General features: G+C 45.1%; 1 protein-coding gene across 2 annotated transcripts; it reads left to right on the top strand.

Annotated features, from left to right (window-relative positions):
- Positions 1-1,823: 1,823 nt before the first annotated feature.
- On the top strand, positions 1,824-24,053 carry TfIIEbeta (transcription factor IIEbeta). Of its 2 annotated transcripts, XM_037423433.2 has the most exons (8): positions 1,824-1,944; positions 2,021-2,056; positions 2,138-2,296; positions 2,415-2,494; positions 5,437-5,544; positions 15,382-15,664; positions 19,350-19,465; positions 23,745-24,053. In XM_037423433.2, exons 3-8 carry the CDS (start codon positions 2,146-2,148, stop codon positions 23,847-23,849), a joined length of 843 nt encoding a protein of 280 aa, XP_037279330.1. In that variant the 5' UTR covers positions 1,824-1,944; positions 2,021-2,056; positions 2,138-2,145; the 3' UTR covers positions 23,850-24,053. The 2 variants fall into 2 exon arrangements, with proteins under 2 accessions (XP_037279330.1, XP_037279329.1); XM_037423432.2 differs by having other exon boundaries at positions 1,868-2,056.
- The last annotated feature ends 1,655 nt before the right edge of the window (positions 24,054-25,708 follow it).

Genomic DNA, 25,708 nt, shown 5'->3' on the forward strand with positions numbered 1-25,708 from the left:
TGCGAAACACGGCCGTTTCGATCTGCTTGCCATTCTTTGCGTGACCTTCTAATATGTTGCTATCGCGTTCATTGTTTGGTCTTTGCGGCAAAGTTGTGACGATTTTTCTTTATAAGTTACCTAAAACAAGTCTTCCGTGTCTGTGGTCCAACATGCGCAACGAGCAAGTACTGTGTATTTTTACTTTTTTGTTTAGGATCTCCGCTTGTGAAACAAAAATTTTGCATAATGCAAATAAGATATAATAATTCAAAAGCGTCATCACGTCCCGTACAGGGTTCACACTTTTTGGTGTGTGTTTAGAGTGCAATTGTGTGGCCGGGGCGCATAGACTTCGGGGAAGGCTCCTGGGCCAGGCATGGGACTCCCAAAGAAGAAAGAAATAACAGGAAAGAAAGAGGAGCCAATATGGTGAATCTGACCCGATTTTTCGGTCCTTTAGCGAATGCAATGCGGCTAGGTATGCGACACCGGTTAATACGGGCATGCTTCGATCCAAATCTGAACTTTCACATTTGCAACACTGTACTTCACGCAAGCCAACGAGTTTTTTAACGTCGCGTTTGAAATTTAAGCAGCTGATTATCATAATAATATGGATGCATAGAACATGATGGACAAATATGAAGCTGCACGGTACTTCCACGAAGAGGCTGCTGCCAGAGCTTGATTCTGTCTCTAAAGTAATTCGGCTATGCTGCCTTTTACGCAACATAAATAGCGAAATAAAACAGTTTAGTTTACTCTTTGTGGACCGAAGTACGGAGGAGGAATAAACTTTATTATAAGAAACCAGCAGGTTTAGGTGGCTGGGCCTAGGCCTCCCATGAGGGGACGTCAAGGGCTTGCCTCGACGCCGCCTCACGGGCGTGCTGGGTCGCCCAGGTTTGGTCGTAAAGAGTGGGGCTCCGCAGAACCTCATGGAGCTTCGACAAAAGTGTCGTGGCGTTAGTGTGTCTACTGTGCCGGGCACTCCGACAGCATGTGCGGAAGCGTAGCCGGGTGAGTGCCGCAGCACCGGCAATGGGAGGTTGTGTACACGTCCGGGAATATGAGGTGAAAGCGGGCAGGTGAGGGATACGTGTTTGTTTGAAGAAGATGCAAAGTGGTGGCCTGTGCCCGGTTGGGCTTGGGGTGAGGTGGGGGAAAGGCTCGGCGTCTGAGGTAAAAGTTCTTAACCAGATCATTGTAGGCAGTCATGTTGTCCCTGGCGTCCATCTCGTCTCCATGCAGTCGCTCCAGCGCGGTTGACAAGGCCTCGCACAAGGGAGTGGGTGACCTCGTTGAGGTTGGGGAGGCGTGGGTAAACTGGGCCCGCGTGAGCGGGGATCCATGTCAGGGTGACCATGTTTTTTTTGGAGTGTGGTGCCTGGCAGAGGATGCGAAGCGCTTGAGGAGAAATGCGGTCTCTGCCGTAGTTAGTGACGGCTGAGCGAGAGTCGCATACGATGGTGTCACAGGTAGGATCTAGAATGGCCAGGGCGATGGCTACCTCTTCAGCCGTCTCGACAGAGGAAGTAGTGACGCTGGTTGCGTGGTGTAGGACTCCATTGCGTGTGGCGACAGCTACAAAACGTGTGTTTTGAGGATACTGAAGTACGCACGCAAACGCATAAACGGTGAACCACCCGCGCGACCTACGCGAAAAGATCACGTGACGTACTTTTTGATTTTGCACTGGGAAAAAAGCATTACGCTCATGATTACGCTTGTCTGCGGCTTGCAATTTGAACACCTAGTCACAGCGTATAAAACATTGTATAACGTCTAAAATGAAGAAATAAATAGAAATAAAAATTGAGTACGGTTGTACAAAGAGAATCCAAGCCAAGACGAAACTAGACGGCATAAGCCTTGGGTGTTCTGGCGTTTCTGGGCGCTTGTTTTATTAGTTTTGTCCGCCGCTGGCGGGTTCACTTGTCTATCGTAGGTTTCTAATCGTAGGTAAGATACTTGCAACTATGTTTTAAGAGAACAAATATCTTTAAGTTTCCACAATACTGTCAACTGTTCTTGCCAGGGCACCTTCAGAGAGGGAGCCTAGGCTCCCACGAACGTAAGTAAACTCTCTTTGAAATCTGTGAAACAAAGTACCAGGATATTGCTCTTCCTTCGTTCACGACTCCTGTGCCCGCAGGAATCGAGATGGATCCAGCACTTCTGAAGGAACGGGATGCGTTCAAAAAGAGGGCCATGGCCACTCCTGTGGTTGAGGCCCGAAAACGCGACCGCGATTCATCAGCGGCAAATGCGGCGTCGCAACCAAAGAAAAAAGTGAAGCCACCGAAGCCAAAAGGTATACTTAACTAGCAGGGAAATTCGCGGCATACCGATAGGTATGCCGCAAATTTAGGGTGTTGCTGTGTTCTTGACGCGACGGTAAAACGTTTTCTTGTCTGTTCATTCGTGTCTAGACACGTACAACTACAAAACTACCTCTGGAAGCTCGCAGTACAACTTCAGTGTCCTGGCGAAAATTGTGAAGCACATGAAAGTAAGTTTTGGTGGATACCTCCAAGTAAGCACCGATGACACTGCCTGATATGGTGGCAGGCGTCAACGTTTTTTTTTTTTAAACAGCACTGTCTTTCTTTTTTTTTTCTAACACACACACGTTTTTTGCGATGCGCTGACAACCGCTAACCCCTTAACTGCTTTCTTTGTAATTCTGGTCAAAAAGTGCCTATTTTTTTATTGCTGATTTTGATTCTGATTGCACTGAAGAGTAGCTAGTCGATGTTGAAGAAATATTTTCACCACATACTTGGTCAAATCAACGAACTAAAGTTTATTTCTGAACAATACGTAGGAAACCAGCTACCTGCTGGTAGTAAAATTAAAAACCCTGTAAGCAAAACAGTTACAGACGCCACATCTCTCTTCACTTGTGTAGGCTAAGCACCCTTGAGGTACTTCACTCGGGAAGCTATGGAGCTGTGTGGAAAATTTCAAAACGTGGAATAACGCAAAGCGGCTTCACTGGTGGGCACACGCAATGTTCGCGTCTGGGCTGTCTTCATCATCAATGGATGAGCTACTCGTTCACCTTCGTAGCTGTCTTCAGTTCCGGACACAAGATAAATATCTGTACTCGAATCATCATCACTCAAAGAAGATGACAAAAACGAATACCTTCTTTTTCATGTTCATGGGCTGGCAGCTATGCGTGGGTTGCCGCCACTGCACGCTGTCTTTCCATCTGAAAACCACACTCCTGCGGCAAAAGAAAACAAAATCCTTGAGCAAATTCTCCGAGCTAGTGGATGACACGCAATGTTACTTGTAAATACTCGCTTCTCTACCTGAGCACCATAGGGGAGTACCTATTCCTCTAGGACGAGTTCTATGTTGTAGGCCTGTGTGCTCAGATTTGGGTGCATGTTAAAGAACACCAGGTGGTCGAAATTTCTGGAGCCCTCCACTATGGCGTCTCTCATAATCATTTGGCGGTTTCGGGACGTTAAACCCCACATATCAATCAGGTTGAGTTGTACTTGTCCATAGTAGTTTGCCGACAGTTTGGGCAGTAAAGGGGTTAATAACATATGTCAATCAACATGTAAAAAATTGTGCTTCCTACGAAGGAAGTTAGGCCGAGCCACAAAAGATATCAAGCTGCTTGCCTACAAAACGTATGTGCGTCCGAGATTAGAATACGCTAGCGCTGTGTTGAGCCCACACCAAAAGGTATTAAAAAATAAATTAGAACGCATTCTGAGAATGTCAGCTCGCTTCATCTGCTCCAAATATCGAAGAAAGGATTTTGTTACTGAAATGTTAAAAGAATGTAAATTAGAATCACTAGAATTAAGAAGGCAGAAACAAAGGTTGAAACTTCTTTTTCAGATCCTGCATGCCGGGGTGAAAATAAACAGGGATGATTATTTGAATCATTCTTACAAAAGGTTTCCAAGAACAACATGCACTACACTCATACAACCAATACATGCTCGAACAGATATCTTTCGATTTTCCTTCTTTCCCAATGCTATTAATATGTGGAATGAATTACCGAACGATATGGGGCAAAAGGAACTTTGAGTGATTTTGAGGTTGCTCTTGATAGGCATTTTGTTGAGAATGTATAGTTTGCAGTGTTCATGTATGTGTTTCCTTAGAAATGCTTCATTGGTCATAGAGATCATGTTGTAAATATATTCAGTGAAAAAGCATGTCACTGTGTTTCTCATATAATTATGCTATATGTTAGAGTTCATCTTACGATTTTTCAAATATTTATTTTTGTGCAACTCAATTCTTCACCCTCCCTGTAACGACCTTCAAGTGAGGGTTAACAGTATGACAAATAAATAAAGGGGCTACTAGTGATGGTCTTGACAGCGGAACATGTTCGTTTCTCATAGATCGCTGTTCTTGTTGTGTCTTTTGAATCTGCTCTTGAATATGGCCACACTTTCTAGTTGAAATTCCTGATTACAGCGTTATGCCTTCTTAGCTAAAGCAATGGGCTCTGGAAAAACAACTATTCAAATTCTTGATATGTTACGTCACACACAGATACTATGGCTTATAGGTCAGAATAGGGCTGTGCACAGGTGATGCAGTTGCGCATCTCTGCTTGCAGCAGCGGCAACGTGATGCAATACACAACAGACAATTCTGAAAGGAATGAAAGAGCAAGTTCACCCTAATTTGATCGGTCCTGTTAGCCAGTGGGCTGGCCGTGATGGTGGACAGAGTCCATGCATAAAATGGAAGCTCACGCTTCTGTTTACCACATGTTCAAAGAGTTTGAAATGATCGCTGTTGAAAGACGCATGTGCATAGAAAACATTTCGTGAAAATGGCTTTTCAAAAAAGTGTGGGTGGAAGCCACATTGTTGTTCAGTGTTGCTCCGTGTTGTCCAGTGCTTCTGCCCTTTGTGGTTCTTTTCTATGTTGGGAGAAATGTGCAACTTTATGGTGTGTGTTGTTGAAAACAGTAGTCATCCATTCTGCTTGCCTATTATGATGCATGCAGGGCATTTTTATCATCTAGAACAGCACGTGTACAATAAGCTATTGTACACCTATTGTACGGCCTCTGTTTTGTACCTTCTGCTTAACTTGAAGCAAAGTTATGAAAAACAGGGTTTCAAATTTTCAAAGTATCAGCTCGTTAACACACATAATATTGATTGAGTTCTAGACCGAATGGCTGTATCGGGGTGACGTTGTTTGCTACACTATGGATGAACAGACGTCAGTATGGGTGCAGGCCACCTTCGACTGGGCTGTAGTATTGGTGGAATAGGGACAAGTTGCTCAAGCAACAAAACATATAGCTAGGGCTACTCTGTTTCAGAGCTATCATTTGCAAACCCAGAAGTTTAACACCAAATCAGTTTATTAAGGACACCTTGTGATTTCACGTCAGTTTTGAAGCAGCACAGTGACCACCTATGTTGTTTTGTTTTGTTTTTTACACACTTCAAGCAAAGGCACTTGGAAGGTGACACACACCCCTTGACGCTTGAAGAGATCCTGGACGAGACGAATCAGCTGGACCTCGGAGCACGGCAAAAGCACTGGCTGGCAACAGAGGTATTTCATGTTTTGACCCAACCGAAAAGCAGTTACAAGGCACACTTCATCGTTTGGTCTTATTTGAACTATATAGTTTATTATAAAAGGAGACAGAAATAATTCGAACTTTGTGTAATTTTTAGAAGCTTGAACCCACAGTCTATACACCGGCAATTACCGTTCTAAGGTTTGTAGGCTGAGTAATGGTGATGAATGCGATGCTTATGAAGACATTGTGGGTATTCTGGTAAACATATAAATAAATACATGCATAGTCTTAGCTGAAGACACTTGCAGGGCATGATCAACCAGGTAAGGTAGCAACAGCACACATCCACTGGATCCACCAACAGCGGCTACCCATTGGTATGACGAAGCAACTGCAATGCTTATGAGGCTTTGTCCACCATTGTTATAATGACTACAACTTGCCAAAAAGTCTGAATTCAGTGACAGATGCCAAACAGCTTATTTAGCATGACCGACACTATTGTAGTGATGAAAGTGCTGCTCCAATCACTCCAAACTGCTTCGAACTGTGTTTTTGCCAGTAACTGCTCCAAACCTGCTCCTGAATGGAGCTGGGAAACTGAAAACAGTGAACTTCAATTGAGTGACTATCCAGCAAGCCTTAAGGAAAAAAAAAAAAAAAAAAAAACTGGCTGCATGCTAGCATATGGACAATGCTACATGTACTAACATTGTTAGTATTGTAGTGAAGAAGAGGGGCCTCAGCGGCATTTCTCGGCGCCTCAGGGGCATCGCCATCAGCATAAGCTCGTGCTTGCTGCGCTTGGCTGGACGCTGCTGACTGCTTCGCCTTCTGCGTTCTGCTCTGCAAATAAACCCCGTTACAAGTGGTGGAGGTGCTGGGTAGTGAAGTTAGCTGGCGGCGTAATTTGGTGAACGCATCGTCGCATGCTGGTGACCAGGTGGAAAGGTCCTTGTCGCCGCTAAGAAGGTCCGTAATGGGCACACATGCGGAAGCAAAGTTTCTAATAAAGCGTCGGAAGTATGACGACAAGCCGACAAAACTTCCAAGTTCTTTTAAGTTCTTTGGCTTCGGAAAATCGGCGACTGCTCGAAGCTTGGCGGGGTCGGGAAGTATGCCGTCCCGCGATACGACGTGGCCAAGAATGGTGAGCTGCCGGGCACCGAAACGACACTTCTTGAGGTTGAGTTGAAGGCCGGCGTCGGTGAAGCGTGTGAGGACGTGCTCAAGACGATTTAAATGGGTGTCAAAATCGGTGGAAAAGACAACTACGTCATCGAAGTAGCATAAACATGTGTTCCACTTGAGGCCTCGTAAAATAGTGTCCATCATTCTTTCAAAAGTGGCTGGAGCGTTACAAAGGCCGAAAGGCATAACGGTAAATTCATATAATCCATCAGGTGTGACAAATACTGTTTTCGGTCGGTCAGATGCTTCCATAGGTACTTTCCAGTATCCAGACCGCAAATCCAGCGAAGAGAAGTATTCTGTTCCCTGCAAACAGTCAAGGGGGTCGTCTATTCGCGGTAACAGGTAAACGTCCTTACGGGTGATCTTGTTTAAACGTCGATAGTTCACACAGGACCGAATGGAGCCGTCCTTCTTTTTAACAAGAACGACCGGTGATGCCCAGGGACTGTTAGAAGGCTGTACAATACCCCGCTGGAGCATGTCAGCAACCTGGTCGTCAATAAAACGGCGCTCCGGCCCTGAGACTCGGTATGGGCGCTGCCGTAGAGGCGTATGGCTTCCTGTGTCAATCTTGTGAGATATGTTCGATGCGCGACTGAGGCCAGAAGCGTGGCTGTCAATAGAAGTACGAAGCTTTTGCAGCAGGCTCACCAATTGGCTTCGTTCTGAAGAAGACGTTGCGACATCGATGGAGCGGTGGAAAGCATCAAGGAGTGACTGGTCAACAACAGAGTCAGAAATGAGTGCGCTGAGGTCTGTAGAAAGCAAACTAGATGGAGCGTCAAAAATGTGACTGGTGTCGATCGGATGCACGTGACCGAAACATTCACCATAGAATAAAGGTAAAGGCCCTTCTAGCGTATTGTACACGAGCGTCTTCGTGATACCATGGTGGAGAGTAAGGAGAGCAACGGGCAGTAGAGAACATTTGCGTTGAATGAACAGGGCAGAGGGCATAAATAGAACATCGCCGTCGGAAATAGCGTCACACGACACAGTCACCAGCATAGAAGAGCGCGGTGGTACGGTGGTGTCGTCGGAAACAGACAGTTTATAATACGGCAGGGAGGCTTCGACGGCATCAACAACAGGAAGTGCAGATAGCTCAAGTTCAGCGCGACAGCAGTCAATGATGGCATTATTATTCGCAAGGAAGGGTCGAAAGAGGGCATTCGTCGAATGTTCTGAGCAGCCTGGCGACGACGACAATAACGTGCCTTGTGGCCAACACCGCCACAAGCAAAACATATCGGACGGTTGTCGTGGGTCCGCCATTGATCGGAGTAGACTCCGACTTGCAGCTGGGGGGCAGAAAACTGCGGCCGAGGTGGTATCGGCATAGGCAACGGTGAATAGGTCGGCGGCGAAAAGGGCGGCGGCGAATAGATAGGCGCTGGCTGGAACGCAGGCTGTCGAGGTCGAGCAACGGCCTCGGCGTACATGAGAGGTGCGGCGACTGGCGGGGGTTCACGGGCGGGAGGAAGAACTTGTGCGACCTGGTCTTGAATGAAGTCGCGGAGTGTAGACGGCAATCTGTGTGGTTGATCGGGTACGCAGGACATCAAAGAGAGCTGACGAGCGACCTCAGCGCGGATGAACTCTTGGATCTTGGAGAGAAGAGGGGCATGGTCTTCTCCTATGCCAAGGGTGGACAGGCTGGACAAAGAGTCGAGCGCCGAGGGACGTCGGGTGGAAAGACGTTGCCTGCGTAACTCGTCAAAACTCTGGGATAACTCGGTCAGTTCTAGGACAGTGCGAGGACTCTTAGAAAGCAACATTTGGAAAGCGTCGTCCTCAATGCCCTTTCATGATGTGCTTGATCTTAAGCTCTTCGGACATCGACTCGTTGACTCGCTTGCAAAGGTCCAGAACGTCCTCAATATAGCTTGTGAAATTCTCGCCAAGCTGCTGGGACCGAGTATGCAAGCGTGGTTCGGCACGGCGTTTGCGTACCTCCGGCCGTCCAAAAACTTGTGTGAGGCTCGTTTTGAAGACCGACCATGTAGGGAGTTCCGCTTCGTGGTTTATAAACCACAGCTTGGCCACGTCCGACAGGTAGAAGGAGACGTAGGCTAACTTGGCGGCGTCATCCCATTTGTTGTGAGTACTCACTCGTTCGTACATTGAAATCTTGTGAGTACTCACTCGTTCGTACATTGAAATCCAGTCGTCAGCGTCCTTGTCTTCTGTGCCTGAGAAAACAGGGGGATCTCGCAGACGCAGAGAACCGGCGCAGAGAATAGTAGGCGGTGCCTGTGGAGGAGTTGGAGCGGCGCTTGCGTCGGTAGGCATAATGGATGGTAAAATGCGATTTCGAAGCTCCAGGGTGATCGAAACCCAGCAGACTCCACCACTTGTGACGGTGGTGTCTGCTCAATATATATATATATATATATATATATATATATATATATATATATATATATATATATATATATATATATATTTATATAGTGAGTGCACTCACCGACTTTTCTTTATCAATTGGACGTGTCATCATCATTTATATAATTTCCTCATCTGTAGATACCATCATCAGTGTGTGCCAGCTCGAGCTAGTCTCGAATTAAGCTCTTCCTCATTATATATATATGTGTGTGACGCTATGATGACTGGGAGACGTGGCCTGGCTCATACGCCATGTTTATTCCATAAGCACTTCTTCCTCATCTACTTCTCCTAACCATCCCTGCCTTCTTACGTCACAGGATTCACCCTCCCCCTGAAAGATGGCACCAGTTACAAACTACAACAAATTGAAGAAGACAATAAACAAAACAATGGCCAAGTTCACAGTTTCACGTCCCGACGGAGTTTCACAATCTCACTGAATCTTGAAGGCTGAGGGGGCAGTCTGGTGATTTCTATGACGACTCTGGTGATTTCTATGACGACTGTTGCGTCCTGGATGGCATAACCACACCCTGGAAATCTGAACTGGTGATGACATCGGTTGATTTTTTGTGAGGAACGGGCAAGGTTGGGAGTGCCTGTAGCATTTGAAGTTTGGATGTCGTCGGGGTTGTATTTTTCATTGTGAATGGTGCCATCCCAGTGCTTCTTGCTTTCGTGCTTTTTGATAGACTGTGATGAAGTGCCTGAGTGCTTGCGGTGTGCAAGCAGTGCTTCCGCGTCTTTCTCGGCGTTTTCTGTGGTGGTGCAGTTGGTGTAATAGCTGAGGCAGGGAGTGTCTCTGGTGACCTTTCTTTGTGCGAAAGTGTCTTACGTCTGAATTGGTCTTTGGTTTCGAGATCTTATTTTTCGATGTTCTTCAATTGGTGAGTGCACTTCCGTTGAATTTTGGGTTCTTCGATGCCCTCGTTGCAGTCTCTTTCGTTGTCTCCTGAGTTTGTGTACTTTGCTTTGCTTGCTTTGCTGGTGCTGCTCAGGAGATGGCTGTAGTGGCGCCCCTTCTGGAATTGGGCATTCATTTCCTTCGAGGTTTGATGCGTCCTGTAGACAGCTGATGCATGGTAAAATGGTGTCTTGCTTACCGGGCATAGTTGGTAATGCGCCATCATTGCTAGCATGCTCTTCAAAAGCTTCAGTAAGGTGGTCCAGTATGAACGCTTCTGGCAGACAGCTGCGTGGGAGGTTTGATGTATGTATTACTTCTGAATTGTTTCGATTCTTGGAGCTGTGAGTGGCATTATTAGGTATTAGGTGGCATTATTAGGTTCGGACTGCTCAGCCTGCTGAGCTATAGAAATAGTCTTGTGATGAAAAACACCTTTTCAAGTCCTCATGGCGTGTTTGGGTATTTTCCCAATGCGTCGATGGTTCACCTATTGTGAACACGGTGTCCTTACGAGGCAGACGGTTAGCGTTTCGAGCACCTGAGGAGCCACGTGATGTAAAACCGGGTGGCGGGCCATGTATGTGAGACGAAGAATAGGGAGCATCAAGTGGTTGAGCAACGTCTCGTGTCATATGCTGAAGCGATGTTTTCGGAAGTGCCGTTTTGCGTGTAAAACGGAGGCCCGCGCGATGGTTGTAGTTTTCCGGAAATACGCTTGGTCGCCTGTCAGTGTACTCATGTTCCACCTTGTGTTGTGGCAATGGTCGATTCATGTTGGGTGTTGGTAAGCTTGAAGACTGCTTGTGAAATTGACAACCGAGTGCGATTGTCTGTGGATGGTTGGTTATAAGCGAGTCTTTGTCATAGTCGTCATTGTATTCTTGAAATCGGATGGTCATTTCTTCTTTAATCTTTTTCTATGACTCGTCATTTTGAAATATGTGAGTGAGGTAGAATTTGAAAGCCTCACCGGAGATGTAGTCGGTAAAGTTGATGATCATCTCCCGTTCCGACCATGATGCAGCGGTAGCGTGGAGCTCGTACAGGTAGAACCAGTCCTGTACGGGTCCGTCGTCCGCTGATCCGGTGTACTTAGGGATGTCAAGGTCACCTGATGCTGCTGTCATGATGCTTGGTGGTCTTGGCTGTCCGCGTTCTTCTGTGGTCGCGCGTTCGGTCACTGCGTCTCGCTGAGGTCTTCGATGATGATGGCCGGGCAATGAAGTGGTTGCGAGGTCTTCATCCTGTCGACTCGTGTGACGCTATGATGACTGAGAGACGTGGCCTGGCTCATACGCCATGTTTATTCCATAAGCACTTCTTCTTCCTTCCTCATCAACTTCTAACTTCTAACCATTACATATATGTATTATATATATATATATATATATATGTATGTATGTATATCAGACAAACAAACTAGTTTTGTAAAATGCGTGTGAGGTTACCATAATTACTCAAATCTAACGCGCACCTTTTTTCCGGTTAAGCGAGTTCATAAATCGCATGCTCGTTAGAATCGAGTACGAAAAAAAAATTAATATGGTTATTCTATTGCCATCGGCATTTCCAAAATGCCCGTCCCTTACGTGCGTTGGCATGGCGCGTTGGCCATTTCTGCCTATGTGTTTCCCATGTGCAACACTTCGTACGTGTTCTGAGGAGTTCGTCATCTTGTAGTACATTAGCATCGACGACATGGAAGGACCGACTCCAAAAACTCGACGAGTGCACCACGATGCCGCTTTAAAAAAAAAGTCATCGCGTGTGCCGAAACGGACGGAAATCGGGCCGCATCGCGGTCGTTCGGAGTTGCCGAAATGTGCGTGCGGGACTGGCGGAAATAAAAGCAGAAGATTGTCGACAGCAAAGATAAAGGCTTCAGTGGACCACAGCAGGATCGGTTTCCTCAAATTGAAGAGCTGCTCGGCGAGTATGTGATTGAGCAGTGAGCGGCACAGCGGCCTGTGACGACAGAACTGCTCCATGTGCAGGCTATGCAGTTAGCCTTAGAAAAAGGGCTAATGCGGAGCCAGTTTAAAGCGAGCAGGTGCTGGATAACTAACTTTATGAAGAGGAAAGGCTTTTCCCTCCTAAGGCGAACGGGCATATGCGAAAAGTTTCCGGAGGAGTACGATGAAAAGCTTCACAGTTTCAAAGGTTCGTCCTAAACTTGGGGCACAACGATGGCTACCTGCTTGGGCAAATTGGGAATGCCCATCAGACGCCTCTTTACTTCAACATGCCTGGCACCACAACCGTCGAGAAGAAAGGGGCGGAGCAAGTTCGCGTGCTGACATCGGGCCACGGTAAAACTAGAGCGACGGCAATGCTCCGTTGCACGCCAGATAGGCACAAGCTTCCCCCGTACCTCATTTTATTTTATTCTTTATTCAGTGAGTACCCCGCTTTGCTCAAAAAGGCGTTACAGCAGGGGGGTTACAGACTGGAATAAAACAATTCTTCGTTTATACAGCACACTTGCTCGTCCTGCAGCTGGTTCCAATCTCTAATGGTCATGAGCGGCCTCATATTTAAACCGAAGACGCCCCCGGAAGGAGTCGTTTTCCCGAGTGGTGTGATCGTGTAGGCCAACGAGAAAAATGGGTGGGCGTTGCTGTCGATGTCTTACTTTTTTTTTTTCATCGGGGAAACCGGGTGCGCGTTACAATCGAGGGCGTGGTAGAATCGAGTAAATATGGTAGTTCAGTAACTGCTGCTCTGACGATTTTGATGTGTGACTGATTACATTTACCACTTTATCATCTTTTAGCTCATTTATGTCACAAGAACTGGCATTTCAGTGTATAGCTCATTTAGCTTAACTTACTTTTGAAATTTCCAATGCTGGCTGTTTTAGTGAAGTATGAAATAACATACAGTATTCGTACCGATTATAAACTGCTGCTTCGGCAATAGTTGTGGCAATGGCTGCTTTTGTAATTTGTTGCTCAGCTTAATCGCTTTTATATGATATTGCCACATTCTGTGTGAATATCTACCACAGGTATAGGCATTCCGAATATGGGTAGGTCATCTTATTGGCGTTCAGTGACTGTTCATCCACTTAAATATTTGTTTCGTGTTATTCGAAGTGATTAATGCATCTGCAATATGTTTGATATGTATTCATATTTATGAGAAACTTAGGTGGCGCTTTAAACTCCAGGAACAGTCTGGAAAACTTTGTCACCTGCTCCGAAAACATCAATAGTTGCTCCAAACAAGCATCTCTTTCAGGTCTGGAATCGGCCCCAAAAATCAAAATGTTGCTTCCATCACTGCTATTGTATACCGTCGGGACCGGCGCATGGTCCCGACGGTATTTCAAACCACATACTAAAACGATGTGCTGATCATATTGCTCCATTTCTAGCTGCTTTGTATGAAGTACCGATAAGGTGTGGAAAATTGCCACGAGAGTGGAAGTTAGCCAATATCACGCCTTTGCACAAATCCGGCGTCCGTGATAATGTATCTAACTATAGACCGGTATCGCTAACCCCCGTTTGTTGCAAGACACTGGAACACATAATCTATTCGTGCCTTATAAAACACCTTCAAGATAATAATTTTTTCACTCCGTCTCAACATGGCTTTCGCGCAGGCCTTTCGTGTGTTACACAGCTAACCGAATTCGTACATGACATCGCTTCATCATTCGACCAGGGCATTCAATTGGAGGCTGTTTTTTTTTGGACTTCAAAAAAGCTTTTGATGTCGTCCCCCACAGTCTTTTGCTTCATAAGTTGTCGTTTCTTGGTATTCCTAAAACCCTCATAGACTGGATTAAGGATTATCTCAGCGGCCGCAAGCAATGTGTTGTGATAAATGGTGTGTCTTCATCAACAGCTGATGTACTGTTCGGGGTGCCACAGGGGTCGGTCCTGGGGCCGCTTCTGTTTTTGATTTTTATCATTGATTTTCCACTGGGCTTGAAATCAACAGTGAGGCTTTATGCTGATGATGGTGTTTTGTATTGCCCAGTGAAGTGTTTTGATGACACTACAGTACTTCAGTCTGACCTCAATAAGATTGTGTCTTGGTGTGCTCAGTGGCAAATGAGTTTGAACCTAAATAAATGTTTTCATGTGCAATTTAATAACAAAAAAAAGGTGGTATCCAGGTCTTATTACCTAAATTCCTGCGCAGTACAAAAGGTAGATCAAGTTAAGTATCTCGGCGTAACATTCACGGCAACACTAGATTGGACCAGTCACGTAGATCTAGTCACAGCCAAGGCTTCGCGCTTAATTAATTTTTTCCAAAGAAATTTCAGCGACGCGCCGCAAACACTCATGGAAACCCTGTATATTACAAATGTGCGCCCAATTTTAGAGTATGCTTGTGTTTCTTGGGACCCTTTCACGAATGTACTGAAAGAAAAGTTGGAGAGGGTGCAAAAAAGGGCTGCTAGGTTTGTTACAGGAAACTACGATTTTAGAATAAGGTTTTCTGGAATTCTTCAGGCCTTGGGATGGGAACCCCTTTGTGGACGACGGAAAGTTCAAAGACTTAAATTTCTCTATAATATATATCACGGTAAGACTGGGCTAGATAAAGAGCGGTATTTAAAGACGCCTAGTTATATGTCCGAACGGAAAGATCACTTATATAAAATTAGAGAATATACCTGTCAATTGAATGTCCTTAAATACTCTTTCTTTCCAAATTCTATTAGTGACTGGAATGCACTAAAAATACCAATATTCTCTGATTCTAATTTCCTAACAGCCATTGAAATAGCATTTTGAGCTGATGAAATAACCCATATATTTAACGTTGGCTTTGTACTTCTCTTGGTTGTTGATTTTTTATATGTATAATTACTGCTTTCGTTGTATAATCCTGTGTTTTGTACTTTTGTTCTAATGCTGTACTACAAGTGTTGATTTCTCCTGTATACTGTTATGCACGACTTATTTGCGTTGAATTTTGCTGTTTTGTATTCTATTTTTTACTGTAAGCCCCCTACAACAATGCCCAATGGGCGATGTAGGTACTTGTAATAAATAAATAAATAAAACATGCACATGAAATTTGAATGCCTTGCCTTTTTCGCCAGTGACCTGCTTTTGCCATGTGACTCAAATCATTTTGAATTTCCTATGAAATGCCAGATGCAGTAGCAACTGAAGATAACACGTTCACTTTCTTGAAGTTGTATCGTTCCAACAACAGGTCCTGTTGTATCGTTCCAACAACAAGAGGTGACAGCCTCCGTGTGACTTAAAGGGACTTTTTGAGGACCTCGCTCATCTTTTTTCTTAGACTCCTCTGTGTTCCCATCAGCATTTAATGGAGTGGAGGTACGTGTTTGAAGTAACTTTGGAGCCTTACACTCCTTTGCTTTGACGAATGAATTCATGCGCAGGCCCTGCAAAACAACCCGAAACTTCAAGTGACGCATGACGGCAAGTACTGCTTCCGGCCCGCGTACAACCTCAAGGACCGTAAGAGCCTACTGCGGCTACTGGACAAGCATGACCAGAGGGGCCTCGGAGGCGTGCTGTTGGAGGACGTGCAGGAGTCATTGCCCAATGTGGAACGCCACCTCAAGGTGCTGGGCGACAGCGTCATTTACGTGATGCGGCCCATCGACAAGAAAAAGGTGCTTTTCTACAACGACAAGTCCCTGCAGTTCAGCGTTGATGAAGGTAAGCTGCATGCTTGCCTCAAACTTCACCTTTCATGTTTTCCATCTCTCCCCTCTTAATGCAGGGTAGCACACGAGATGTTTCAGTTGCGTTTAACTGTCCTGCCTTTTGCTCATTCGTTTATCTCTCTCTTTCTCTCTAAGGAAAGCAGAACAATTAGGGAAGATAAAGGTTGAAAGGGTTAAGAAGCCATTGAAGAAGGAATGTTAATGTTGACTATGTTTCAACATGGGGGCCCATCTTTCTTGCTTTTTTTAAATGTGGAACATTATCTGCCACGCCTGTTTGGGCAGTATAGCTGGGGGCACAAACCTTCATAGAGTGAACCCACAGTCTTGCTATCAACCAAGTTGTATGGTAACTTATTCCATTCCCAAATAGTTTTTGGGAAAAAAGGAGTGTTTAAAAAGATCTTTACCAGGTTAGTAACTGCATTCTTTAGTACTTTATGCATGCCTAGCTTATATATCTGTCACACATGGCAACTTAAGTGCACTTGAGCGAGTGCACTTTGCTGCGAGTGTAATTTGCGCACTGTCACACAAGAAGGTCTAGTGTCACTCGCTGCAAAGTACATTTGCTGGCAAGTATGTTCCCCAACCTCACTTTGCTGCAAAGAAGTGTGTAGCCTCGGTACCAGTGGCTTGTACAGAAATACGATGTGGCCGAAAGCGGTGCTCATACTGTTTTCAAACCATTGTTTTGGTTGTAAAAAATACTGCTGTGTATTAAAGCAAGTCGTAATAGTACAATAAGAAACCTCTCTATCATTACATTCAGGCAGTTTGCGGCCACGTCCACCAGAGGGATGCAGAAGCACATGCTGTGCAATGGCTGTGCTTGTCGCGTTGTTTACTTCTTTGCACATGTGTAGGTGAGTCGTTCTCTAGTCATTTGCGATGGCTTGTGCCACTGGTGCTGCTTCCATGAAGACATTGTGGTCCGACGATGAGACACAGGCGAAAAATAACAAATATATATTGCCCTACAAATCTGCCGATGGCCACTGCGATCATTTCAAAACTACACTTCATTTCCTTGTATAGCAGCGCGACGCCAAAATTACACTTTGTGAGCGTAAGTACACTAGCTCAAAGTGCACTTGAGTTGTCACGTGTGACAGGGGTATTAGTCGCTCCCATTCTCATGGCAAGAAGGGGAATAGTAGGCTTGCCCTCAGGAATGGGCAACTAGAGTTTCAAAGTTCAGAAATTACGAAATAAACTTGTCATATCATCAGCTGCAGCAACGTTAGCAAGTATGCTGCTCATATGGATAACCCATCTAAGTAGCTCTCTTCTTTTTTGCAGGAAATGTGGATGGTACCAATATTGGTCAGATCAAAGCACTACTGCCTCCTGTTTGCCTGCTTTGATACTATTGTATGCTCTATTTGCATGGCTCAATTGTTTCAGAAAAGCTTTTGCAACAGTGATCGCTCTAACAAAGCCTACAATACTGTAGCAAGATTACCGTATATACTCGCATAATGATCGCACTTTTTTTTTTCCAAAATAATTGACTCCAACTTCGGTATGCGATCATTACGCGGGGCAAATTTTCCTTGAAAAAATATTCCGAGCACAGAAAACGCAAAAAAGTCGTTAATCAGAATTCTTACGATAGCTATCGTGGAAATAACCAAAAATAAAAGTAAATTAAAGCTTGCCTTTGTAATAAAATGCACCTATTACGCAGGAGCTACATGCATGGTACACTGCCCTTTTATTTTTTACCTCTCTGACCCGCTAACGTTTATTCAGACTCGGAGCGTCACTGGCGTCAGTGTCGTCGCCGCATGATTCCCTGTCGGAACCGGCAGTGTCGTCACTGTCCCACAGAGGGTTGTCTTCCGTTCCGTCGAGCGCGTTGGAAATGCCAGCGACAGTCCATTCCGCGGCATGAAACATGTTGTCCAGCCGTAACTGGCGCGAAAGTCCTTGGTGGCTATTTCCAGCCTCCAGGAAACTGTGCGCTCCTGCGTCCGTATCATGTCAAACGACACTGCACAACCGTCCTTGCGCATGTCCTTCACGTATTCGAGGACTGCCTTTTCAATGTCTGGGAACTTGCCAGATTTGGGTCCACGGAAAGCCCGTCGCGTGCTGTTAGTAGCCATGAGTGTGTCGCGCTGTTTTTTCCAATATCGGATCCGGATTTCATCGACGCCGAAATGTCTGCCGGCAGCGCGGTTGCCGTGCTCTAGCGCGTAGTCAAGTGCCTTCAGCTTGAACGCGGCAGTAAAGCTCGCACACCGCCCCATGGTGAAACGGCGCTTCAACAGACGATCACAAAGCACACACACACAAAAAAAAAAACGTGGTCTCAGGAAAAAAAGAACATTGCTGCGAGATGAACACAGGTCAACCAACAGGCTGCCGCCGCTGTAACAGTGCGGGATGTCAAAACAAACATGGTGGCTGACGGAGCGAAGCGACCGCATTTTTTTTTCTTCTTTTCATCAGTTATGGAGGTTGTGAGTACGTAAAGCGCGTCAATACAGTTTCTTCTATCTAAATAAGGAATGCTTTCATTTAAATCAGACAGATAATAAAGGCGATGATCATCCGCTAGACTTGGCACACGACATATCGATGCGGCAAGTTCGGGGTGCCATCATTACTCGGGGAAAAAAAATCGAATTTAGACGACAAAATTTAGGGGTGCGAACATAACACGAGTGCGATCATTACACGAGTAATACGATATAATGCACACTAAGCACCAAGTAGAGACACATTATGCACTGCTTCTTGAAATCACATGTGGAAGAAATAAAATTATGGACCATCTTCCTGAAGGGAACCCTGATGGGATGCGAAGCAGCAGTGGTGCGCACGGCATTGACCTGGTTAAAACGGGCGTCGATGCCGGTGCTGGAAGAACAGTTTGAAGCGAAACTCAGTGTCGCGTTTACTCGTGTAAGCGTTTGTTTGAAACGCAACGACACGGGAGGCAAGATACGTTGAAGACGCTTGTCTACCATGGCTAGCATCTCGTCGGTGTTACCTCCGCGCCATCTCTATTTTTGAACACGACCAATGTTCTTGACTCGCACCTCGTCAGTGTCGCTGGTCTTCCACTGCCGACGCTTGCGTTCGGCTTCCCTGGCTCATGCATTGTTGGTGGTGAAGTTGCCATTCACAAACACAATTGGCTTCGCTAACCCTCGCAACGCCGGCGACAGCTGGAAAATGTACGCACGCGCACGGTTGCGGGAAACATGCCACGACGGCGTCTCACCAGTGAGCGCAATCACACGGCAAGCAGCGGCGCGCGCACCCGCTGGCTTGCAGCTTCTCACCGACATGAAAAAAGGTTGCGTGGGTGAGATGATGCTCATGTGAGGAGTGGCCTCGAGGGTTGCAAGCGGTGGAGAGAATGAAGCGAGCGAGCTGACACGTGGTGAGCGAATGGCAGGTGGGAGAGAGAGATGTCACCCTGCATTGCTAGGAGGGCGTGACCTACTTGGCACCGCGGTGAGGGAGCGGTGCGGATGGAGGGACAGCGTTACACAGGCTAGTCAAAAAGCTCCTTCGCATCTAATAATTGCCGTTGAAGTTTTTCTAGGTTTCGTACAAGTTTGTTTTTTAAGTGAGGGGAAGTGTACATCTCTGACGTTATTGCTCGCAACGAACAAGCAGTGTCTGCAGACCCCTTCGTTTTACTTCCTGTCATTGTCCAGAATTCCAGAAGCTTTGGAGAAGTGTTGCTGTTGAGGGCATAGATGACCAGAAGATCGAGGAGTACCTGCAGAAGCAGGGCATCACATCTATGCAGGACATGGGGGTCAAAAAAGTGGTAAGTTGATGCAGTTGACAGTGTCAACATAAATGACCTGCTGCAACTCGACAGATGCTGTGGCATTCTTTTGGGGAGCAATCTAATTTTTAGACTCGAGTCTTTAGTGAGTTACAGAGATACGGTGCCGTATTACCACTCCTGTTTTTTCGCTCATTGTGCTTTTGCCGCTCTTAATTTCATTGAAGGCACCCCAGCACCACAAAAGCATTTTCAAAGGTTACCATGGGGTTTTCATGCTTCATTGTTGCCTGCCAATATGCACATTAATAATGAGTCTGTCTATCGGGAGACGCACTGTCCTCGGAACTGGGAGTGGCTTAAGCACAACAAGCGACAAAGGGGAAATGGTACGGTAATACCTTACCGTATTCGCGTACCGTATTTGTGTAACTCTACTATGAGTGCATAAGAGTCGTGCTGCACGCGACATGTGCTGAGGTGTTGTCATGGGTGTTTTTGCCTCTTTAATGCTTTGTGATTAGGCTTGCACAAATGGTAAATTTCAGCTTCAAAGCAAATTTGAAGCAAATAGTGATTTTGTCGAATAATTTCTAATCGAAGTTGGATAGTATATATTGTATATGAAGATAAATGAGCATATCTGTCATGACCCAACTAACGTGTGCTATATTAAAAAAAAATTGAAGCAAGGCATGTGCTATAGGGATATCCTGCTGTTCTAGGATATCTGTGCTAGGATATTCCTATAGTTATTTCTTTTTCAGACCTTCAGCTAACCTTTGACTGTAGGTCCGACAAGTGTTTGTTATCCGTACATAGATTATCAAATAAACATTCATTCAAACATTCAAAAATGCCATTCTTATTGGTTCAAAGGAAGTGGAGACAACTTTGAATAGTAGCACGAATTGACTTTCACTACAGTGCAAGTGATCACCTGTAAAATATGTTATGTTTTAAAATTTTACATACTTGGTGCATATTAGTCGGTATAACAAGCTTTTAAATTGAAGAATGATGAATCTGTGTAAGGTTAATATGTAAATTTAATCTTGAAGTGGGGCCATTGTGGCAGTGTGGATTCCCCCTGGATAGGTGTTATTCATGAAGTTAAGAGTTGGACGAAATCTCGTGTAGTCGGGGTGTAATGGTATTGTAGAAAGGCTTTCGTGTGAAAGCCAAAACGTCATTATATTATATTTTTGACACCCTCTTGGTTGGCGTCCTGTCTTTTTCTTTCTACAAAGTGTCATTCATGTTAAAGCACTCTTCAATGCAGCAAAACTAATTCTAAGGGGGGGGGGGGGGGGTTTACATTGGATTAATATATGTCTATTCGTTCATTTAGAATATTTCAAAATTTCCTATAAGTTCAATTTGAATCGAAGCGAGTTCAAAAATGTAATATTTGTCCAAATATTCGAAGTGCTCAGATGTTCACATAAGCCTACTTATGATGCTTACTTGAGCCAAGATTGGCCTAACCTTATTTCATGAGATGTTGGGAAGAAAAAAGAAATTGTGCTTGCATAGCTGGCGAAATAAGTCAGACAAAAGCTCGCTTTTTTGCCGATACTTTTGCATTTAGAAGAATTCTGTGTTAAAGGGACACTGCAAAGGAAAATGTTTTTTTCCCCGTATTAGTGGATTATTCCTTCACGATACCAAAAGTAACATGCTTGCTACAAGAAGACGTGCAAAATAAAAATTCTGGCTGCTATGCCACTTTAAAGTTCCTACACCAGTCACTGTGACATCATAGACTCTGACAGCATCTGCTATGGCCCGCGTGGTTCCTACTCGGCAAAAACTAAGTCTTCTGAGTGAGCCAGGGACTTGACATACAAGTGTCAGGAAATTTCATTGAATCAGTGTGGCCTAAATTAGAGAAAAAGAAGACACTTCGAAATTCGTGACGTTACCAATACACATTTATGCGGCAAATTTGTGAAGCTACACCTTTGGCATTGGTTTTTTGATATACTAATAAGCTTATGTGGTAAAATTTGTGACGTCAGAGTTTTCAGAGTACAATTTATCATTCTACACTAGTATCAGTCTACACTATCAGTCTACACAAGTTGTGGGCTTCTTGAATTATCTATTTGTTTTTGCACATTTCGAGAGTATATGTGTGTTCACTCTTCAAGATGAATCTTGTTGGAAGTGAGCACTCGTCTTCATTCCTTCTCTTGTCTTGTCCCGAGCAGCTTACTCAAAGCTTCGGGAGGACACGTGCAGCCAGCGCACGCAGTCAGAACTGTGGTTATCATTTGCCATAACCCTTGTGGACGAAACCATGGTTGTTCCTGACACAGTCGTGTATGGTGATGACATAACTGACAGAACTCGGAAAGTGCATGCGTGTCCTATACTCGACCACTCAAAGTGGCATTGCTTTTCACAAACGCTGTAGACAAAACCGCGGCAAATGCGATCATATAGATAGCAAAAAACGAGATGGTTTGGAAGGCATGTGAGCAGCCAATGCACACGGATTGAAAACGGAAGTACCATTTTCCTCAGCCACCGCGTGCTAAACTGCAGTCGTAGCAAAGCGATCATCAATAGTAACTACTAGCCGAGGCCACATGGCTAACGCAGAGGTAGATTAAAGGGGCACTAAAGGCAAGTATTAAGTCGACGTTGATTGTTGAAATAACGCTCCAGAAACTTCGTAGTTTTGCTTTTATGCCAAAAAGGCACTTATTATGAAATAAAATCACGTTTTACTGGTCGGCAATGGGTTAGCGCACTTCAAATTACCCGCCTCAAGTGGCACCTTTCACATCACTCTTGCTGTGCACAATGATGCTTGGCTTTCTGCGCGGCCGCTGACACCAGTAGCAGCAGAACAAAAGTAGCGGGAGTCACAGCAGCAACAACGGCCATTGAACAATTTCCTGCCATGGTCTTCGCGATGCTGCGTAGACGTGCTTGGTTCAATTGGGCACAATCGGTTCAGGCAGAAATTGAACTTTTGAACCGCTCGCGCCAATCCCCAATAGTAACTGGTGGTTCTTTTTTTCATTAACCAAACAGAAACGTACAAGCAGCTTTTAATTACATCTGTTGATGCACAGAAGGATCTTTATTTAGCGTAGCTAGTTTGATTACTACTGATTAATTAATTATAAGCGGTATGTCTGATGTCATCGGGATCATTCTGCGAATGTCCTAGTCACGGCACTTGTGTTCTCGGGCATTTACCTTAATTTCTCAGTAAGTAGGGTACTGCTGTTGATAAATTGGCGTTTTAGACGTCATACATTGAGCTTTCACTCTGACGTACATTGTTATTTAACTTGAGTGGTCCTTTTAAAAAAGGCTGGAAACGTTTTGGCCTTTCTGTTCGAAAAATCTAGTAACGTTGTACTGTATTTGTCGATCTGCGTACTTTGGCTAATACTTAGTTCTCAGTTGGCCTCAAACGAAGCTTCGACCCTTGCTTTTCTGGCAGCCGGCTGCGCCGTTTGTCCAAAATCGTTGAATGAATTAATGCGTGGCTCTTGAAGAAGAAAAAAGGCACCCAATTTCTGCCTGCCTAATTGGTGACACAGAGCAGTGCCTTGTAGGGGATGGGAGAAGGGGGAAAATAAGAGTAGTAGAAATATATAGAAGAGAAAGCACTTGCTGTGCAGGAACGAAGAAGAAAGAGATGGGAAAAATGGGAGACATGATCGAAGGAGTTCGAGCACGGGGCATCACTAGGCGAGAGCTACACCACGGAACATCTATAGCTACACGGCATCGGTAAGATTGCGGACAGCAGGTTGGCCTATCGATGAGAGCATGCTGGCGTCAGAGATTGCGGGCGACACCACCATTTAGCACGGAATCCAGCAAGCGAGTCCTGTCCGTTCACGTGTGTTCATGAAAGACATACGCAAGCTCTTTTGACAGAAGTAGATTTTGCTAGTTATTTTGATGACGTAAAATTTCAGGATATATGAATATTCGCGTCGTGCGTTCGGCCACTCCAAGCCATTGTAAGATCGCAACACGGATGTTTACGGTTCCCCCCTTTTTTCGTAATGTTTTCTCATTGGTGCAAAAAAAGGGGGAGGGGACAAATAAATATGTGCCTCTCCCCCACAGAAATCTCCCAGATCCAAAATCCTTGAACTCAACAGGTATGCTAAGGAGGTGCATTGCAGAAATCAATTTGTGTATACGATGCGTACCTTAACAAGGGCATTGTATGTTACGGCAAACTTCATATCCTGAATGCACACTTTGTCACGCTGAGTTTGACTGAACGAACTTGTGGATGGCTATTTTCAACTGCTTTTTTTTTTTTCTTTCATTGTCACAGAACGTTGCCCAGAAGCGGAAGAAGCCATCGTCAAAGAGGGCAAAGACATTCAAGAAGCACAACGACCACATGGGGGATATTCTAGAAGATTACACCGACAAGTAGATCTCATACGTGTAAATCTGTACATATACCTTGAACATTTTTGCGAAACATCTTTGTGAGGATCTTGGACTGTATAAAAAACATGTCATCCACTGAAAAAGAAAAGCAACTGGTAAAACTAAGACCTGCTGGCTGTCTCTGAGGTGCACTCTGGCACGTGGAAGTCTGTTGGGTCTGATATTAAAATTTTTGATGCGAAATGAATTGTGTGGCATGCCCCTTTCTTAGTCTATTCTTATTCATGCTGTCATAGCGAGATGTTTTGTTTTCTGTGCCATCTATGGGAATGTGTTGTTTGCTAGCGCATTCCATTGGCTACCACTTTGGTCTACCTATTTTCAGTCAAGCTGCAGTCATTCATTGACCAGTGATGCACTAACCGAGAAGGCTCAGGATCAGAAGTTCATTTCAGTAAGATACTCAAACCGAGAGTTTGATCTCTTTTAACGCCGAAGTCACTCTGAAATACAGTACTACAAACGCACTACTCTTATCGAACTGCGGTGCGAAATCTTCAAATAATTTGCATGCCTATGTAAGACCTATGGATATGTCAGCCTCCTTTAAATGTGCTATGGTTACCGCAATAGTAATTATATCTGCAAGGAACTGATCCTCTTGGTATTGTTTCAAATAGCTGTGGGTACACCAGAATAGTGGTTCTCAAATGGGGGTCCGCGGACCCTAGGGGGTCGTCGAAGCTATTTCTATGATTCACAAAACCCTCGCTTTTCTTTAAGCTTGACTGTGCAGCGTATTGATGAACTGTCCAAAACGAAGCGGCACGTTTATTGATGTTTTCGGTAGCAATAAAAGGCCCCTGTTTCACGCTCCTGTTGTGTTAATTTACCTATGTACCACCCCTCCCTCCCTCCCTCCGCTACAAAGGGTCCCCCATCACTACCACCAGTCCACAAAGGGTCCCCGACACATCCATGGCTGAGAACCACTGCACTAGACTACTGCTGAGCAAGTGACCTTGTTCGCTACTAAAAGTGGGGTGGGGTCGCAGAATATTTTTTAATGGCCTAGTGTAATGCTTTGCCAGAAAACACTGCCGATCAATGGTCATACGGCTCCCTGCGAATGTGGGAGCGAAACACTTTTATGGTAATCGTGATTCACTTTCAATGACCACTGAAAATTGCTCGCTCTTTTCTTGGCAAACTATATAGTCGTAGGGACGAACATGGCCAGGGGCTGGTTTCGTGATGGTGCGAGCAGCCTCTCTAGTTCTTATATTATTCATCCTGAGTTCAATAAATATGCATGGCCCTATCCTCCAGAAGACCAGAAAAAGTGGGCAATGTTTGTACACTATCTATTGCCTGCTTAATTTAATTTTATCCTACATTCACGCAAGGTGGCACCAGATATACTACAGCCATGCTATTTCAAAGTAGGTAACTTGTCTCGCACTCAGCCCAGTACAAGAATACTTGCCAATGCATATCATTGATTCGAAAAATCACTTGTATGTTTGCTAGTGCTTCCTTGCTTTCTCCTACGCACCTTGCAAGTTACTCACTTTGGCAAACGTTTTTTGGTCTTTAGTCGGTTGAAACTGCTTCAAAATGCGTGATCTAGATTTGGCTACTATTCGTTGTGTCATGCTGGCGCTGGACAAAGCTAGCTAGTGCAAACGAGGTTCTCGTAAAGCGTGGTGAGGCTCTAGCACAACAGATATTCTAGTGCTCTGTTGGTACTGTGCCAGAGCAGGGTTCGTCTGGAATGCTCAAGGTCCCGACATTGTCAAACTACATGGGTCGCGAAACTTGGAACGAAGAGTGTCAAAAACCTAATGCCACAGGCATCGTTGCCCGCCGCCGATTGAAGCACGACTAGGTTAGGAGGGGACA

This window comes from Rhipicephalus microplus, chromosome 4 (genome assembly GCF_043290135.1).
Source record: "Rhipicephalus microplus isolate Deutch F79 chromosome 4, USDA_Rmic, whole genome shotgun sequence".
Lineage (NCBI taxonomy): Eukaryota > Metazoa > Arthropoda > Arachnida > Ixodida > Ixodidae > Rhipicephalus > Rhipicephalus microplus.

Coding starts and splice junctions, on each gene's coding strand:
- TfIIEbeta (XM_037423433.2), top strand. CDS start 2,146: ATGGATCCAGCACTTCTGAAGGAACGGGATGCGTTCAAAAAGAGGGCC. Junction 2,495..5,436: donor AAATTGTGAAGCACATGAAA/GTAAGTTTTGGT, acceptor ACACACTTCAAG/CAAAGGCACTTGGAAGGTGA. Junction 15,665..19,349: donor GCAGTTCAGCGTTGATGAAG/GTAAGCTGCATG, acceptor GTCATTGTCCAG/AATTCCAGAAGCTTTGGAGA.